Genomic DNA, 18,686 nt, shown 5'->3' with positions numbered 1-18,686 from the left:
TGAGCCCTAGCTTTACCATGTAGATACACAATCAACATTTGCTTCCTACTTGGAGTAGCATTCACATTAGATATTATTTCAGTGGCACTGAATGACAGTACAAGCCTTGCTACTTCCACATAGCAAGACACAAATTCAGCACTAATCAAGTTTAATGGTCCACGGGTTGCACAAATATTTAAATAATGTAACATCTTAACAGGCCTGCACTTCAGTTCAACTTCTTCAGTATTGCCCTTCATGGTACATTAAGTTAACTAAGCATATTTCAAGATCTCAAAACCTAGTAGTTTATCTAAAGAACTCAGGGCTCTAAGTTATTTCAGGGAGTAAGGAAAGGTTAACTTCAGCTCCAGAGGCCAGCAGCAATGACACAGGCTTTCTATCTACCACATCTAGATCCCTGCACAAGGCCATTTATAGATTGTCCTTGGAAGCAAAATGGATCCAGCTACGGCACTGCATTGCCTCTTCTTTCTTCATATACAGAAAGGCAAGAGAAATTTCCTTACTCAAATTTCAGTATTTGTTAATTGTGCTTTGTATGTACCTGACAAGTCAAACATATATTGATTTTTTTTAAAAATTGTATATGGAACCTAGTTAGGTTGATAGTACCTTTCTATTGAGTCAATATACTTTTGATATCAGATTTGTCAATAACTACTAAGCAAAAACAAATGCAGCTGGTGTTTCACCAAGGTCTATGGAAATCAAAGTTTGAATACTTAAAATATGCTTTGTTCACTTAATTCAGCAACCCATCTTAAGCAATCTCACATTCCAACATTTCATTTGGTTTAGTTCTGCTGACATGCACACCTGCACATTACAAAGATTCTTAGGCAGTTTGCAAGTTTCTCCAACTGACTGGAGAAACTCCTTTTTTCTTACTGCATCAAAGTTTTGTTTATCACTTAAGCCATCCATCTGCCCATCCTATGTAAAAAACAAGAGTTCATACAAGCAACTTGCATTTAAGCTTTAATGTTATCCGACACCAGAAAATCCAAGGCATCTTAAAGTGCTCGAAATTATTCCAATACTTCAGATTGTTTCAGTAATACTATGCATAGTTGGGTGCACAACACCTCCTTGTGCTCAGATTTACTCAGTGAGGCCACCAGATTTTATACCTGTACCACCAGTGAACAGATTCTACTCAGCTCAAGTGTAAAGACTAATCAAACACCTTAATCCCATTTTGTTACCCAGTGCTGCATGTTACATACTCTCTTAATCTCGGGTTCAACCTTCAGTTTGCGGTCCCGCTTCTAGGCACAAGAACATCCATTTTCCAGTTATGTCAAGTTTACTGACAAGATTTAAACTTAATCATTTGCCATGTGTAATATGGCATTAACAGATCTCTGCTTTCTTGTAGAAATAAGACAGTACAACACTGTACACAAAATTGCTTTTCTTCCTGAAGTCTCACTCTAGCTTGAACACTGCTCTTAATGACAGAAGATGGAAGACAGAGTTCAGTTATCTGTTTTGAGTTAAAACTGTTACTACCCGAGTACAGGTGAGAAAGAAGGTAATGTAAGCAGATGCTAGCAGCCTGCTCAGCTGTGAGCACTGCAGCAGCTTTCATTTTACATTTCTAAAATTATAGCTATTTGTTAAACACCTCAGGACAACAGTATGGTTTCTGCATTGATCTGGAAATACATACATAAGCCCCTACACCATTGCTATTCCTTGATCTAGCTCTGCCTTGAATTAGCAGCTATTTTAATCAAAAGCCTAAAAAGAATTACTGAAGTGCTATTTGCATACAGACACATACAATTTGATTCCTGGCTGAGTTACACTTGCTTTGTACTGCTAAGGGTGAACAGAGCCAGTAACTAGGGATGAACTAAATTATGTCTTCTGTCTTACGCATAAAGCAGTTATTCAAGGCTCAAACACAGCAATACTGTGTTGATATAAGAAGTAAACCAAACCATCTTGTATTCCAATATAAGCTTTAACTGCCAGAATTGTTTTCCCCAAGAATTTAACAGGGCTAAATAAAGGCCTATAAAATGCATTCTGTAAAGCCTCTGCTAACAGGTAGCTTTAGTCCAATACACTAGTGTCAAAAGCTTATGACAGGTAATACTACATATGCCAACTCACTTCTTTGGGTTCCATATCAAACTTCTTTGGCCCCATCTGCTCCTTTGGCCCAATACTTGCAGCTCCCCAGGACTTCAGAGGGTTCTGTAACTGCTGTGATGACACTTGCTGCTGCCTGTCAGCTTTTTCCCAAGCCTCTGGAGTCTCCTGCTTCTTTTGTTCTGGCTCCTCCCTAACATGTGCAGCCCAAGCCTTCACAGGCTCCTGCTTCTTTCGCTCTGGCTCTTCCCTAACAGGCATTTCCCATGATTTCACAGGTTCTGGCTTCTTTTGTTCTGGTTGCTCCCTAGTTTGGGTTACCCAAGGTTTTAGAGATTCCTGCTTTTGTTCTGGTTCTTCCTTAACTTTGGTTACCCAAGGTTTTAGGGACTCCTGCTTTTTCTGTTCCTGCTCTTCCCTAGCTTTTACTACCCACAGCTTAGGTGATTCCTGTTTCTTCTGGTCCTGCTCTTCCCTAGCCTTTGTTACCCAAGGCCTGGAGGACTCCTGCTCCTCTCGGACACGTGCTACCCAGACCTTTGGAGCTTCCTGCTTCTTCTGTTCTTCCTCCTCAACACAGGTCTCCCAGGGCTTTGCAGGCTCACGCTTCTGTTCCTCTTCTTTGACACGGATTTCCCACGGCTTTGGAGAATCTGGTCTTTTTGGTTCTTGCTGCCTAACACGAGCTTCCCAAGGCTTTAAGGTCTCTTGTTTCTGCTTCTGCTCCTGCTCTTCAGTATCAACAAGCATTTCCCAGGACTTCAGAGGTTCTTGCTTTCTAGCATACCCAGCTTCCCAAGATTTTGGCTCTTCTGGCTTCTTCTTGACAGAGTATTCTGCTTCAGGCAAATAACGCCTGTTGAGAAACTATATAGACCAGAGAAACTTAATGGCTCCCAAGAAAACATTTTGCTACTACAATTCAGGTAAGTTAGGTCACCCAGCTACCAAAAACTTCTGACTAAAAGCAGAGCCCAGACAGTTTAAGTATCAGCTGTAGAAACTATAAGGACAGCCATGCCTTTATGCTACAGCACTGCAGACTAGCTTTGTTTGGCAGGCCAGAGAAGCAGGAAACAGTCCTGTGCAGCACAAGTGACACATACTTGAGCCGAGTAAATCTATTATCCTCAATGCTAACTGGTGTTCCTAGGCAGTTACGGTATCAGGTTCAGTTGAGACTTTTTATGAACACAGCTCTCCTCCTAAGCATCTAAAATGCTGTGTTATTAGATTAGCAGACATTCTGCTAAGAACAGCAGCACCACCTCCCACACAGTCTTTGACCCAGTAACTAAGTATAACCCTCATCCTTAATGGAGCTTAAAATATTAAAAAGTCACTAGATTCTCAGATTCAGTACCTCTGGACTTCTACAACTGGACAGGCTACATTTGCTATCAGTAATTCTGAGTTCAGTGAAGGCATCCTGAAGTTTTCCCTAGTTACCACTTTGTCATAAACAGGAAGTAAATATATGAAGAATGTACAAGGCTCACTAGCTGAGACTTTCTGACAAGTCACCAGAATAAGCCTTTAGCATCAGGTACCAGGTTATAAAAACTTGTTCAGGGGTGCACTCTCTAATGGGATATCCAGGAATTAATGATTCAGCATTTCAAGAACCAGTATTCCCTGTTACAGAAGTACACCCTTCCCCACATTTTGAAGTTTAATGGGTTTTGTGCTATTGCTAGTTGAAGTTTGAGTACTAAACTTCAACTTAGCTGTCAAAACATGTCTATACATGTTCAACATGTATACACATATGTGTTTCAATGACTTAATGGTTGTTGAAACATGTCTACACACCCTTCCGCACACAAGTCTATGTTAAGACCCCTACTTTTCTGACAAATGAGAACAAGATTTGCAACCCCACCAGTATCAAGCTTACTGCAATAAGCCTAGCTTTTAGAGACAGCTTTAGTATGTGTGTATTTTTTCTACCCTGTAGTACACTAGATAGTTTGTTTCCACTCTAAAGGCTGAGGCTTTGGTTTTATTCAGGAAAGCACCAGAGTATTAAAGTACTATACTACTTCATGTAATCCTGGCCCATTTATCCCAGAATATCCCACAGAAACCATAAATTTGGGTTTAGAAATAGAAATGCAACCAAACCAATGCTTTCTATGTAAAGCAATACCTAAGTTACTGTTCAGACTCCCTTAAGTTTAGAAAACAAGCTGCAGAAATGCCATTATATTTCTGATAAATCATATACTAAAGGAAAGCAATTAGCAGTGGAATATCTTACCTCCTGTGGCTGTATTTCAGACTTCATAAGCTCCGCAATGGATTCTAGAGAAAGGACGTTAATTTGTTTCAACTGATCAAATGCAGAAAGGCAGAACAAGCAGTAGCAAGTCTTTAATTCTACTCAAATAGTAGTGCAAATTGCTAAAGCTCAGCTTGTCATTCAACATGGTATTTTTAGACAACCTTTTATTTTCTGTTTTAAATTTGTGGAGTTAAGAAACATTTTGTAGTATTTGTGATTTGATTATTGTAATATGCAGCATTCTCTAAACTAGACAATTCTCACACCTTGAACATGAAGACTTGCTCAGGTGACAAAAACATCTTATTAGAATTAGATTGTTTTTCCCCTACAATATTTGTCAGAATAAGGCAGAAAGCCTTGAAGGTTCTATTTTATCTGCTACATTGCAAGTAAGCCACTGCACAGGATTAGATTTAATCTCAAACTATGAAAAGTCAGTGCTCAGTTCAAGTTTATCCCAACACAATGACACAGAAATTGAACCCTGTAATATTCCACCTGGTTCTTTGACAGGCTCTCCTTTTGACACATGTCTTGTTCTCTCAGATTTTCTATTTACTTCTTCCATTTCTTTTACTGGCGCAGTGGCGCGAGGAGTCGGAATACTTTCAAAGTAGCGGGAGTCCAGAAGCTTGGACAGCAGGTCCTTCATGTGTTTATCTGAAGAGTAAAAATCCATGCAGTTAAGATATTACAATTTCAAATTAAGGAGTATTCAGATCTAAACTCTTTATTCCCTCCCTTTACATAAACTGCAATTTTTCCAGGTTCACAAATCTTACTGACTTATTGCCATAAAGTGTTTTAGTAAAGGAAAGCATTTGTTAAACTGCTTTATATATTACAGCTGAAAGCACTTTTGCAAGCCAGAGGTAAGACTGCCACCTGTGTTTAAACACACACAAGGTCAACACTGAGCTACCTAGTCTCCCACATGCTTAGAAACAAATTTATTTACCCTTTGTTTATCCTGTAAGCTAGCCAGCACTGATACTAAAAGCACATTGTGCGGACTGCAAAGGTAAAGCCAAACAAACTCATTATGCAACTGCCCTACAGCACCCTCTTCCCAGTGATAAGATGTTAAGTCTCAGACCAAAAAGTTAAGAACTGCAGAAACAAGCAGGGGGTGGGAAGCAAGAGACTGTTCCAGACTGAACTTAACCCTCTGAATTTTTGGTAAAGAAAAACTTAACTGTGTACTCCAAGAACTGTCTAGCTTTCCCCTTTATGCAAAAAAGACAGCAACATAGAGTATAAGGCCCCAGAAATCATACTACAAATTCTTTCAGAGAAGCTAGAGAAACAGCAGTCTTAAAAACAAGAAAAATACTCAGCAAGAGATCACTCCTACCAGCAACAGCCACGTGAACAAGAACTGTAGCTTGAATTTAATGTGGGTATAGAAAATTCTCTCCCAAGGCAGTGAATGCTAGTAAGAAGTCATAATAGCTTTATCTCAAATTTAGCTTGTGCAAGACTGACACTAAAGGGGTAGAGTTACTTACAAAAAGTCACAGAAGTTTAGGTTATAGCCAAAAAGCTACAAAAGTTTGGAGTTCAAAATAACTAGGCTATTAATTTATGTCAACAGACACAAATTTAAAGTTACCAGCCTGTAACAATGCAAGGCCAGCTTGCAGTTTGTCCAGAACTACATGAAAAGAGTTAAGAGTTAACACTTAATCTTCAGTTCAACTATCTGCATGTAGAAATTAGACAGGGTACACTCATGCTCTGGTCCAATAGCTTCAACAACACTGTCAATTACAAATAAAAGATACTGCCATACAGCCATTACAAGATTGGAGTAGATGGGACAAGCAAGATCTGTTTGCAATAGGAAAGACTTTCTTCACATTTCTTTTGTGTTCTAAATAGGAACATAAAACATATATGCTGGTTTACAACCATGGTTGTTGAAACTAAGCCACAGTGGAATAAAACATGTAGAGTCCCACAGATTGTTGTGCTTGAAAAATGAGGACACTTGCAGCAGGTCAAAGTAAGACTGCCCTGTACATGGTTAAACACAGCAAGTTCCACTAATGACTATCCTTCCTTAGTGTGGTATCCTGCACTGTAGTCAGACAACAGGTATAAGCCTGGAATTCCTACAAGACAATCTTCAGTGCTGTGGGACCTTCAGCCTGGGGCCAATGAAGATTTGTAAAACACATCAGTTTACTCAACTAAGCATTTCTTGGCTGGGAACAGTGTTCCAGTCTTAAGCTATTTGCACATAACTATTCAAAAAAGTTCCCATTGCTGGTTCTGTAAGGTATTCATGCATCAGCTTTTGAATTACTACCATAATTATTCCACAAGAAGGTGCTAGTACATTAGAGAAAGAGTAAGCCTTTACCTGGAAAAAGAAATCATGCTGTATTGTTGTTGAGGTGTACTTAAACAGAACTTGAAGAAACCAGCAGTTTACCCTTGGACAACTGAGTGAACACATGCAGTTGGAAGTGCTTAATTTAGTAGCCTTCCATGTATATTCCATTGTTTTCAAGATGCTTTAATTAGCACGCACATTTCAGGTCTCTAAGTTACTTCTCTAGAAGAGACACTCACATGTTGTTCCAACCACAGGTTTCTCACTTCCTTCTAGAAGGTCCCAGAAGTAGAGAGATGATTGTTCCATCTGGTCTTCAACACTAAAACAAATGACAGTTTTACTAGGTAGAATCATAGCCAAGATCAAGTGTTGCAGTATCCCAACAACCCTCCTTTGAAGACACTGACTAATGTTTAGCCTTCCCACTGAAGGGAACCCTAAATCCATTATCCACTACTGATTTATCTCTATCTGTACATGATTTAACCTAGCAAATGTAAGTAGTGAATAATTAAGACATATTAAAGAGCCTAGCACTATCCCACAAGACCATAAAACTGACCTTCATTCCAAGTCAGGACTCCTAGACACTCCTAGACAGGGAAACAATTGGTCTTTAACCACCTTGCTCATTGGATGCACATGTGCAGGGGCAGTCAACAGCTCTTGGCCTCTGCTAGTTTACTGAGGGGCTTTGACATAGGTCCATGATCCACCCCACCCCCTCCAGACAATAGATTTGGAAATCTACCATGATGAAATTTAGAAACCCAAAGGAAAGGACTGTGCTTCTTGTGGAAAGAGGAAGCTAGAAATAAAGTTTTTACACCGGGATAAGAGACTCCTATTGTGTAGCTTTTTATAAGCAGCTGTTCTTTAGAAGTTACCTTAAGAGCAAAGATTTGGCCAATTTAGTATATGGCAAGTGATTTTTAGGAAGTCATGTTTGAATATGGAAGTACTCTTATCCATGAAATGTTTCAACCTGCCACCTAATAACTACTTTTCCATATTTAAGTACAACTCTTTCTATACTATCGTAAAAACAGACAAGCTAAGCATAAGTCATTGTAATACAAACATGGTACCAAATTAGTACAGACATTACACTTGTTGACAGCTTGTTACCTTAAAAAGTATGACATTTATTGTAGAGGTATCAAATTTTTTTTTAATTTTTAAAACTTCAAAGATTGGAAGATAATAGCAAGCCTCAGGAGTACCACCTTTCCTTGGAATAAGGCAGCACATCTGGACCACCATGTGAATGGAACGTAGTTCTGCATGTACTGCACTTTCAGTCCATGAACAGCGAGACCTCAAGAAAGCAGCACGCCACCAGCCTCCCTGCTTACAATGGCATTGGACTATCCCTCCTCAGCCCCACAACAAGATGCGAGATGGCAGCACTTCTATGCAACTTGCACAACTGAGGTTCTAATTCCTGCAGCTTTCCTCTAATGTTCAGTGAGGTCAATCTGCTGCATTCTTAGTCTCCAACTAAAGCAAGTGTACTGAATAGAATTTTAATTACTGTCCCAAAACATAGTATTTCAAGAAGTGTCAAACAGAGGACGTTTACTGTAATGAATGAAGCATACCAATTAGATAAAAATCTTGACCTTACCTCAAGTTTTCATTTCTTTCTGGACATGTCAGTTTTGCAAATCTTATGAGGTAGTCTAGTTCTTTAGAAGGCAAGTATATTGCACCATTCACACCACCTTTGAAATCTTTCTGAACATGCTCTTGAGTGAAGTTTTGCAGCACATACTGGACTTGAAGTATTGTACGCAGTTTCTTCTTCTCAGCTTCAAGCTTTAATAGACTCTCTCTTCGCTGAGCCTTCCTCTGCGCTTTCAGCAGCTGTTTCAGTACATGAATTCAACAGTTAAACACAATTAAGTAACAGGATTCTAGGCTGAAACACAGTAAGCTCTAGTATCAATCAACTTACATTGATCAAACTATTAATTTTGGTTAGATAACAGAAGCTCATAACTCTTCAGATACCCAAGAGTTCAAGCCCCTCCTCTGGAAAAGCTCCTCATTTATTTACTAATTCTTTACAGATCTAGCTTTTAGTCAAACTGGATACTAGTAGCTTCACTTGTAATATGCCTTTATGATATTTAGATCTTGATTAGAGCTGCTAGTTGCTTTATTGTAAAAGCTCTTACAACTGAATATAAGAAACTGATACAAACACAAACCCAAGCCTAGCTGACCTTTAACACTTACCACACGAATTTAGTAATGCAGAAGTTTCCAAATTTCTTCTGAGACAACTGCCTCTTCACTTTTGAACACCCCAATTGAAATGATGCAGCAGAATCCTACAGTTACTCTTATTTCTGATGACAGAGGACTGAAGCACTCATGAAATAAGCAACAAGTCACAGAACATACACAGCCCTCATGCATTTAAGAAGTTTATCATGTACTAGCAGAATTATACAGCAGAAGCTGAGTAACTGAAAGATTTAAAATACCTCATTAAAGGGTATCTTAAGTTTCTTTGCAGGATGTGTGGAAATTTAGTTTTTCTAGAATGCAGTGTAAAATCTGTAAGGATGTTGTTGCCAGAATGTTCACTAGTGTTCCAGTAATGGGTACTGCCTGTAGAATCCATACAAGCAGAAGTAAAGCCAAAGCAAAAAAAATTGGTTAGTCTTTAAAAATACCTTACGTGCAAGGACAAACATGACCCGAATTACTAAAAACACCTACAGAAAGATACACTTGGTAACAATCCTTAATTTCTAATATTTTATGGGCAGCCACACAGAGAAAAGCCATAAGAAGCAATCCAAGTTTTTACATTCAGCACAGTAGTTTATGTTCAACATAAAATGTCCAAGTGAACCCAAAGCAGCAACACTGCTGGACAGGCTCTTAAATCTCTGCTCACACAATACTTTGAGAGATTTACAGCGCTACCTGAAATTATTACATACACAAGAAAAGCCTCCCAAGCAAAACTTTTTTCATCTCTCTAAACACCAAAACATTTACCATTTTACCAGTCCTTCAGCATTCTGCAAAAGGCAAAGACATAATGCCAGAGCAGTGACTAATCATGTTCAGTGTCCATAAAACCACCGCAGATCAAATATTTTAAGGACAGTACTTGCTTGAGCTAAAAAAAGTTTCATCAACGATTAAAACATCTGCTTACATAAAAAAATGTATTTAGTGCTTTAAACCCTGAATAATGACATAGATAAAGCACTAAATCTGCTACTTGCCATAATTAGAGACAACTACAGCACAATAAGTGGCAAACTCCACCAGCTTCAGTAAAATTTTACCAAGAGCTGTACTTAACAGTGATTTAATCCCAGCACTTTCCCCCCATTGGAAACATCAAAATATTGTCTGGAAGGAATCTTGGGATTTCATCCTGCCCAGCCTCCAAAACAAAGGTTACACTGAATCAAGACCAGTTTGCTTAGAGCTTGTGCAAGTCAGGTCTTGAAGAGATACAAGGACAGATTTTAATACTTCTCTAGGCAGCCTGCTCTAGTGCTCAGTTATCCTCAGTGACAATTTTCCTCTTATCTAGTTGGAGCCTACTATTTTATGATTACTCCTTCTACCACATCTCAGCAAAAACCCTGGCTCCACCCTTTCAGTAATCAATTTAGTAGTTGAAGGCCAATACTGCATCTCCTGCCAAGCCTTCGCTTCATCAGGCCAAACAAGCCCAGTTCTTCCAGTCTCTCCTCACAGGTCCCATTTTCCAGGCCCCAGTCATTTAGAAACCCACCACTGGACACACTGAAGTTTATCTATAGCCTCTGTGTACCAAGTGACCAGAAACAGACACACCTGGTTATCAATACCATGCAATCAGTTCTCTGTAATCTACTGGTCCTCAGTCTAGTCTAGCTTTCATTGCTCCAGGGGTACACTTTGCCTGCAGCCCATAAGGACCTGTATGTCCCTTCCAGCAGGGATGCTCTCCCACCAGTCTGTACCTACACAGCAGGTAAGTCCACCTCCAGCACAAGGTACCAGCAGTACCAGTTAATGGTTTCAATCTTAACTGGAGTCATCTCAAACACAGCAGAGTTCCATTGACTCAATTTACTTAAGCACACTTAAGTTCTTACAGAAATACACAGTGAATAATTATTGTGTAGGCCAGTGGTACACAAAACTGTCAACATTTACTCTGCTCTATTGACTACTCCAGAAAGCTTAAGCATATTGTTCCCCCAAGTCCCAGGATAGAAACTTCCAAGTATTGGAGTATTCTGCATATTGATATGTAAGTGTAGCCATTAGAAGAGTAGCACAAGCTTTGCAGTTACTTTCTTACAATATAGGGAAGTGCATTTTAAACTTACATCTTGGCTAAGTCCTGAAAAAGTCTTCTGAAGCTCCTTAGCAAATTCCAAGTTGTGTACTACTTCATCATATTTCTCCACGGCCTCCTGCAAAGGAACAAGTAAAAATTTGTCAGACTAAATACAAGGGGATTGAGATGCAACTAGTAAACTATTATTGAGAACTAGTTACTTAGCATATATTTCTCTAAAATTGTAACTTTTTAAAGATACTGGTTCCGTAAATGGTATTTTAAATTTAGTCATGAATATCATTCAACCATGACTCTGAGATACAGCACAAAGCCAGCTCACACCACTACACATGTCCTACAAGTCTGTCTGTATTAGACTTTCCAGGCAACATCTTGTTCAATACTTGGCATACTTGTGTTGAAACAGGAAAGCCTGGATACAAGTTACTTCAATTTTCCTTTTGTTCCCATAGGCCTCAGCAGTCAGAGGTAAAAAACTACCTAAAATCAGACACTGATACAAAAGCCTGGAAGGAATATAGGACACTGACAAGTTCAGCACAGATCTTTTACCCTCATGCTTACCTGAATGCCTTTACAGATAATTTGTACAAACTGTAGAGAAATCATGGAAGCTAAGTCATACTTTGAGGAAAAAAAAAAAAAAAGTCTTTCAAATCTAGTTTCCACAAATAAAACAATGCTCCTGCCTTCACTAATGGCTTTAGCCAATATTTTACTAGCCAGTCTTCAAAAAAAACTAAAGTGGATTATTAATATGCCCTTTGATATACCCTATTTTGTATGAGTTCTTCCCCACTAAGGAGTCAGTTTATTTTTTATAAATCTCCTTGAAGGATGTGAAGACAGCAAAATGCTGTAGTTCAGACATGCTGCCCATATGCTCATACCATAAGCATGCCTGGGAAATACTTTTAATTTCAGTTGCTCACATGTGCATGTGTTTTATGCTCATGATAGCGGAAGTTTTCCGGAACAGGCTCATGGGTCTACTATAACGCTCTTTCAAAGTAGTGTTAGTGTTGAGAGGCATTTCATCAGTGCAATGACAAAAGCTTGATCTATTGTCCCAATTAGATCTGGGACATCTGCAAATTCCATATGTGTTCCTAAGCAACTGGAAAACAAGCTACATGCTCATTTGTTCAACCAGTTTCATTGATCACTTACCTGTATTCACTTATTTGTAGTATACTAAATATTACTAGGCCTAAATGCTACTCAACACAGTGAGGTACATGAGCTAAAGCACTCATCTGGCAGTTTAAGCTGCCCTCAGCAAATTAATCAATATAAGAATTAGCAAGTTTACTTCACACTCTGGAGAGTAACTTCTAAGACTCTAATGCCCACACACTGAGGAATACTCACAATTTAACACCAACAACTTGTGAGACAGATGGCAGTAACTGTGCTTTTAACAATGCAAATCCCAGAGTAAAACTGCCTACCTGAAAACATCAAGAACAGTTACCACTGCTCTGATGACAAGCTCTAACTCAGCCCACAGGAAAGCAATAGCTTTCTTGTGTCACACCTGTTATTAACATTCATTAACAGCATACTAGAGGAACAGTACCAAGGAAAGCCTGCTCAGCTTGCAAATCAGAATATTGCCAGGGAGAGCATTTAACTTGCTGGAAGCTCTTCATTTCTGAAACAGATGTTTCCTGAAGTAAGACTAGCACACACAGTAGCTCTGGCAGGCATGCACACACCAGAAGTAATTAGTTTAATACAAACTGCTTGCAAAAGTTCATCATCAGATGGGCACTTCCTCTGTGCAAGGAACAATGTGAATATAGGTGACATCAAGTTACACTAAAGCTTCACTGTATTACAAGCAGTTAGGTTTCTTCAGGCAAGTGTCCAAGCTATTAAGCTCCTTCTGCTCTAGCTCAAATCACCACGTCCTGGTATTTATACCTACATTGGGAATTTGCATCTGAAAGGTACAAGTGGAGTATTTCCACATCTTAACCACTAAAACAGCGGTCTTGACTAGATTATTAAATACAGAGTTGATACTTCTACAATAATCATTCCAACAGTTTGACTACCACTGCTCAGTTTACTAGCAGGACTGAATCTAATCTCCCATTTTAGAAGGCTGGGATATCCATCTCAGCTGAAAATACTGAAAGCCAGTAACCAAGTTACTTGCCATTTTCCAAAATCAGCACTGGTGGATGCATTTGCAAGAATGATTTCTACAGAATCCTTCACCTCTAGTCCCCCACATCATAATTTCACTTTCACCTAACATCTTTTCACAGTTCAGGGTGTATACCAAACAACTAGTCAAATTCAGAAGTAGCTTTAAAACATGTTCAAGATTAATCAGACTTACACAGAATATTGTTCAACAGTCACACTGTTAGTGACAGAAAACAGATCATAGTTAATACCTATGATAACACAAAAGGCTCTTCCCCACCTGATTCCAGATTGAGTTTAGAGAAAATAAAAAGTCACCATCCTATATTATTATAATTTCCCCTCTTATCCCACTTACATCTACCTCATTTGGAAATCATTCAGGGTAAGGAAATAGTATTTGTGCCCTCATCCTGCTGCACTGTGATACAGCTAGCAGCCAATGAAATTATTTTTCCAACTGGTTCACAAGAAGGATCAGCACGGGGGGGAAACAGGCTGGGAAGCAGCCACATGGAAAGACACCTGGAAGTCTGGGTTGATGGCAATTTCAGTTATGTCAACAGTATGCCCTAGCAGCCCAAAGGGACAACTATGTCCTGAGGCATATCAAGTACAGCATAGCAAGCTGGTTGAGGGAGGTGACTGTCCACTTTGCACTAGCGCAGCCCCACCTCAAGTACTACCTGTAGTTTTGGGCATCTCAATACAAGGACAAACTATTAGAGGGTGTCCTGAGGAGGGCAACCAACATGGTGAAAGGCCTAGAGGGCAAGACTTACAAGGAGCAGCTGAGGTCACACTGTTTGTTCAGCTTGGAGAAGAGAAGGTTAAGGGGTGACTCAATTGCAGCCTACAACTGCCTTAAAGGCAACAGTGGAGGGGGAACTGCTGATCTCCTCCTTGGTGACCAGCAACAGGACACAAGTAAATAAAATGAAGCTGCCTCAGAGGAAGTTCTTGGTGAACATTAGGAAAAGGTTCTTCACTGAATGCATGGCTGGTCACCAGAACAGGCTCCCCACAGCACCAAGCCCATCAGTGTTCAAGGAGCACCTGGACAACACTTACTCATACTACTTAGTGTTAGGTAGTCCTGCAAGGAGTTGGACTCATGATCCATATGGGTCCCCTTCCAAGTTGAGATATTCTACAGTTCTATAACTAGAGCAATAAACCCTTTAGATTATGTGACACTGCTACTCAGATATGCTTAAGTAATAGTTTTCATGTTACAGAAACTTTGTCTCTTTCTAGAATCCATTCTAGTCCAAGACAGAAAAAAAACCAACTACTGTTTAACATCAGGCAAGTTTGCATCAGCTCCACAAAGTGGATCACATTTGTTTAGTGACCTTTTATCCTGGCATTCTAAACTTTAGCAACCTTACATACAAGACATTGCTCTAACAGCATTTAAGAGAGCCGGTGACTCGCAGCTGTCTAACAGCAACACTAGAAGGACAAGAGAGTATTCCAAACTGCATCAATAACCCATAGCCAGATTCGCGTATTAGAAATCACGCAAGTTAGATCAGCATCTTCCTTCTACCAACAGGAACTGTTTGTCAGTTATATTTTAACAGCTACTTGTAATGAACAGCATTGTGCAGCCAACTGGCAGCTTCAAGTAACACCTATTAATGAAGATGTCATGAAGATTAATTAGCTACTCCGAAAGTCTTGATGTTCAGGTTCAAACACAGCAATGCCACAAAGACAAGCTGCATATGGACACCCCCTCAAAAAAGTTGCAGGAATACTGGAGCTGAAAGTCTACAGAGCAAAGATAAATAAGTGTCTTCTGTAACCTCTATCTTGTGTGCTGAGGTCAAAATAGACAAAGCTTGTGGGCTCAACATTCAACTTAATTACCAATAATTCATCCATTTGGTTTTGTGAAAAATACCACTGCAAGCATGCAGGCATTACTTCTGTGAAACACCACCACCTCCTTCAGCAACCTATCCTTCTGACATAGCTGAAGGTTTTGAGGGCATCCCTTCCTGCACTTACCAACTGGTCCTGATTGAGAGCTTCTCCCTTCTTCAGGCGATCTTTGTAGTCTTCTAACTTAAGCTGCAGGAAAATACAAAATACATTTTTTTAATACCAATTTGTCTAATGCAGAGTATGGCATGCAAGTTACATTTCCTGTACTGCATACTGCAACAGAATAAGCATTTTACTATTTGCTCATTTTTAGGAGAAAGGAACACAAATTTCTGCTGTGCCTTTGATTCAGCAATCTCAGTCTCCAGGACTGTCTACTTCCCCTCCTTATCTTTGATCTTTCATCTCTTACTTGCTATCTTTGTTTCATTTATAAAATACTAATGCATTGACCCTAGACCCAAACACAGTGTCCTTATTTTAAGGGATGTTTTTTTAGCTTTTCCAATTCCATGCTAGAATTCAGTTAACCTTGAATAATCCTACTTGACTTTCCAGAGCATGCCTTCCAAAATCTGGCTTGAGTTATGCCATCAAGATTTTACAGCACTATTTCCTAAGAAATTAGGCTAATGTTTTCAGGTAAGATTTATTTCTAATATACTGAAAGTCTAAAAAAGCCGAGGTAAACTGTAAAAAACTATTAGGTATTATTCTTTATGCACACAGGGAAAAGAAAAGGGAATTCATGACCATGAAGTTAAATACTATTTCATTTGTGTAATGGCCCACAGTTTTATTGACACAGTACCTATAGGAGCCTAGGAGTAGGACTACTTTCTGCTCATTTTAGTAAGTCACACTTACATTTGCTGGTGAGGCCCTTTGTAATTCATGTGAAAAATCAAAGATACTTGAGAAATTCACAACAATAAATCAGAATACCATGCAAAGCTGGTTAATCCCACAAAGAAAACATGCTTATCTGACATTATTCAAAATTACAGGATGATGCATGACATGAGACAGCAGTAATACTGCATCTCCTGCAGGAGGATCAAGTCCCCAGGCACATGGCTAGAAGTCTGATCTATGGTGAGCCTCCCCTCACCCTAAGACATAGCACACAAAGCTTTTCAGATCTTTAGGGAAGCACAAAATATTCACTGAATGGTTTTACTTACAAACTTGATCCAGTAATAAAAGAAACAGCACCATTATTTCTTTTCACCTTGCAGAAAATATCATTTTTCAAATTAAAATCCATGCATACAGCCTTCAATCACCTGCCAATTAACTGAAAAGTCTCAGAATGGAAAAGCCTGACTAGTTATAAGCACAATATTTTAGGGGTATCATTATCTCAATTCTTAACACTGTGCTACATTCTCCCCCCCATATTTATGCAAAGTGAAGGGCAATATATATCTAGTATAATTTGACACTTGCATGAGTCAGAGGAAACACTGTTCTAATCTTCAATTTACATACATTTCTACATCATATTAGATGTATGCAATTAATAGAAGAAATATGAATATTTCTACAGAACTGCAAACTGCCTTCAAAACAGTTCCAAGTTAGTCCTGAACTAATTCAGCCTATTAGAGAAGCATCCCCAGCCTTGACCAGCATTCAGTTACTTTTCGTAACTATTGTGCATGCACTGCAAAGCCAGCAGCTGACAGCAGGTCTCTAGTTAGCTGCATTCCCAATTCTCAGAAATGTTATGCTCACACAATGTCAAATGCAAGGAGCCCATTTCAGAACAATAAGGTTAAAAAACCACCATTCTTATACAGGGGTTACAAAGGCTAACAAAAACCCACCAGCAAATCCAAGCTTAGGTCCTGACAGAAGTTATTTTTAAAATCAATGATTGCTTTCTATATACACACACAACCTTTTTCCAGCTATTATAAAACAGGCACCAAGTTTTAAAATTCACAGCTTAAACACATGCCATGCCAAAGAAAAACAAGTTACCTTCTTTTTCTCAATGTTCCTGATCTTGTGTTTGAGGCAGATAAGCCCATTATCAATGTAAGTCTCATATGCCTGGGAAGGAGAGGCTGCCGAGTTCAGCGCAGACTGCAGGGGGCTGGAGGGAGACTGGCTCTCCCCAGACGGGTTCACCTGCTGCTTGGCCGCCTTCATGCTCCTTTCCTCCACCTCCTCTGACCGGCCTGAAGGTGATGGGTGACGGAAAGGGGCTTGGGAAAGCTGCACCATTGAAATGGATGGAGCTGCAAAGAAACTCCTCTTATTTAGCTTTCTCTCACCCCCCCACCCCCAAACCACCACCTCCCCTCTTTTTAAAATTACTTATCATGTATTCCAAGAATTCTTATCATGTATTCCAAAAATGTAGCCACAAAACAGCCTCGGTAAGAATTTATCACCACCTTTCAGTCTTCTCCCTCCCTTTTCAAAATATCCATAGCAGGAATTTCAAAGCAAGGCAAACTTTGTATTGTTCAAGTCTCCCCACCCATCCAGACACCAGAAATCCTTTACATCGGCAGAATTTGCCAGCACAGAGGATGATTCCAGAAAGCCAATATAGTGCCCATATAAAACCAGGCAGGTTTCCTGCACACATCACCCACCAGGGAAAAAAAACTGCAAGCAAGCAATTGCAAATCATGCTGCCAGCCTCACATCCAGGCTGCAGCCTGAATGAAGATTTAGAAGTGGCACGCCTGAAGACATAGCTCCTCTTCCTCTCATCCCCATTAAATCAATTTTACCCCCTCATGACCTTTGCAGCAATCCAACAGAAGACTTAAGCTAAAAAGACTTCAACTGAAAAAAAGACAAAACTAGATCACTTTGTAAAGCGAGTAGCACGCTCGGATACAACAGCTTTGTTCTTCCTGAAGAACTGGGCTCTGCCACCCCCAAAAGACGGGCCCGTGCCACGGCAAGGCACCAGCTCCGATGGGAGGGGCTAGGCTTTAACCTTGAACACAGAGTTTCTGTAAGAGATGCTCCACCACCCTCATCTCCAACTACTTACTTACACCTGCTTCTGAAAAGCAATGACACCACATTTCTGCCTGCAGGAAGGCCTGCGGCACACCTCCCTACGGCCACCGAGCCGGGGGACACCGGCATCGCCCCGGGACGCCCGCTCAGCCTCCGCCGGCGGGCAGGGAGCTGCCGCCGCACCCCGCCGGCCCCGAAGCCCACCGAAGGGAGAGCTCGGGGGCAGCCCTTCACCACGCCCTTGCCAGGGACAGTGAGGAAGCCCCTCCCGGGAAGAGATGCCGAACCCCCGCCCCGCCGCCGCTCCCAGAGCGAGGGGAAAGAGAACACAGAGGAGCAGCGGCGAAGGGGTCCCTGCCGCCACCGCCAGCATCGCGGGCCGGGCCCCGCACCGCCTCGCACCCGCCTCCCCACTCACCTCTCTGTCCGCACACACTCAGACCCGCCCCGTCGCCCGCCCCCCGCCTAATATAGCGGCGGCGGAAGGGCGGAGCGGGGCCCGCCCGCCGGGGTCACCGCCCGCCTCCCAATCGGCGGCGCCGCCTCACCTGCCCGTCTGCCTTCTCCCGCCGTGAGCGGCAGCCGGG

The 18,686-nt window shown here is 40.7% G+C and overlaps 1 protein-coding gene across 9 annotated transcripts in view; it reads right to left on the bottom strand.

Moving 5' to 3' along the window:
- CAPRIN2 (caprin family member 2) overlaps positions 1–17,391 on the bottom strand; it is a 33,275-nt gene extending 15,884 nt beyond the window's left edge. For 3 of the 9 annotated variants that reach the window (XM_062616522.1, XM_062616523.1, XM_062616521.1), the window contains exons 1-9: positions 17,098–17,391; positions 15,235–15,297; positions 11,087–11,173; positions 8,362–8,600; positions 6,971–7,053; positions 4,892–5,053; positions 4,367–4,410; positions 2,128–2,973; positions 1,233–1,274 (exon numbers count right to left, since the gene is read on the bottom strand). In XM_062616522.1, the coding sequence (XP_062472506.1) occupies positions 1,233–1,274; positions 2,128–2,973; positions 4,367–4,410; positions 4,892–5,053; positions 6,971–7,053; positions 8,362–8,600; positions 11,087–11,173; positions 15,235–15,297; positions 17,098–17,343 (1,812 nt within the window). In that variant the 5' untranslated portion in view covers positions 17,344–17,391. The remainder of the gene's footprint in view (positions 1–1,232; positions 1,275–2,127; positions 2,974–4,366; positions 4,411–4,891; positions 5,054–6,970; positions 7,054–8,361; positions 8,601–11,086; positions 11,174–15,234; positions 15,298–17,097) is intronic. The other 6 variants (XM_062616517.1, XM_062616519.1, XM_062616520.1 and 3 more) reach the window with 4 other exon arrangements.
- Positions 17,392–18,686: the final 1,295 nt, after the last annotated feature.

Source organism: Pezoporus occidentalis, unplaced genomic scaffold, assembly GCF_034315485.1.
Source record: "Pezoporus occidentalis ecotype Australia unplaced genomic scaffold, CSIRO_AGI_Poc_V1 ctg19, whole genome shotgun sequence".
NCBI classification, from domain to species: domain Eukaryota; kingdom Metazoa; phylum Chordata; class Aves; order Psittaciformes; family Psittacidae; genus Pezoporus; species Pezoporus occidentalis.
Note: the sequence above shows the minus strand (reverse complement) of the source record. Positions and strands in the feature narration are given on the sequence as shown.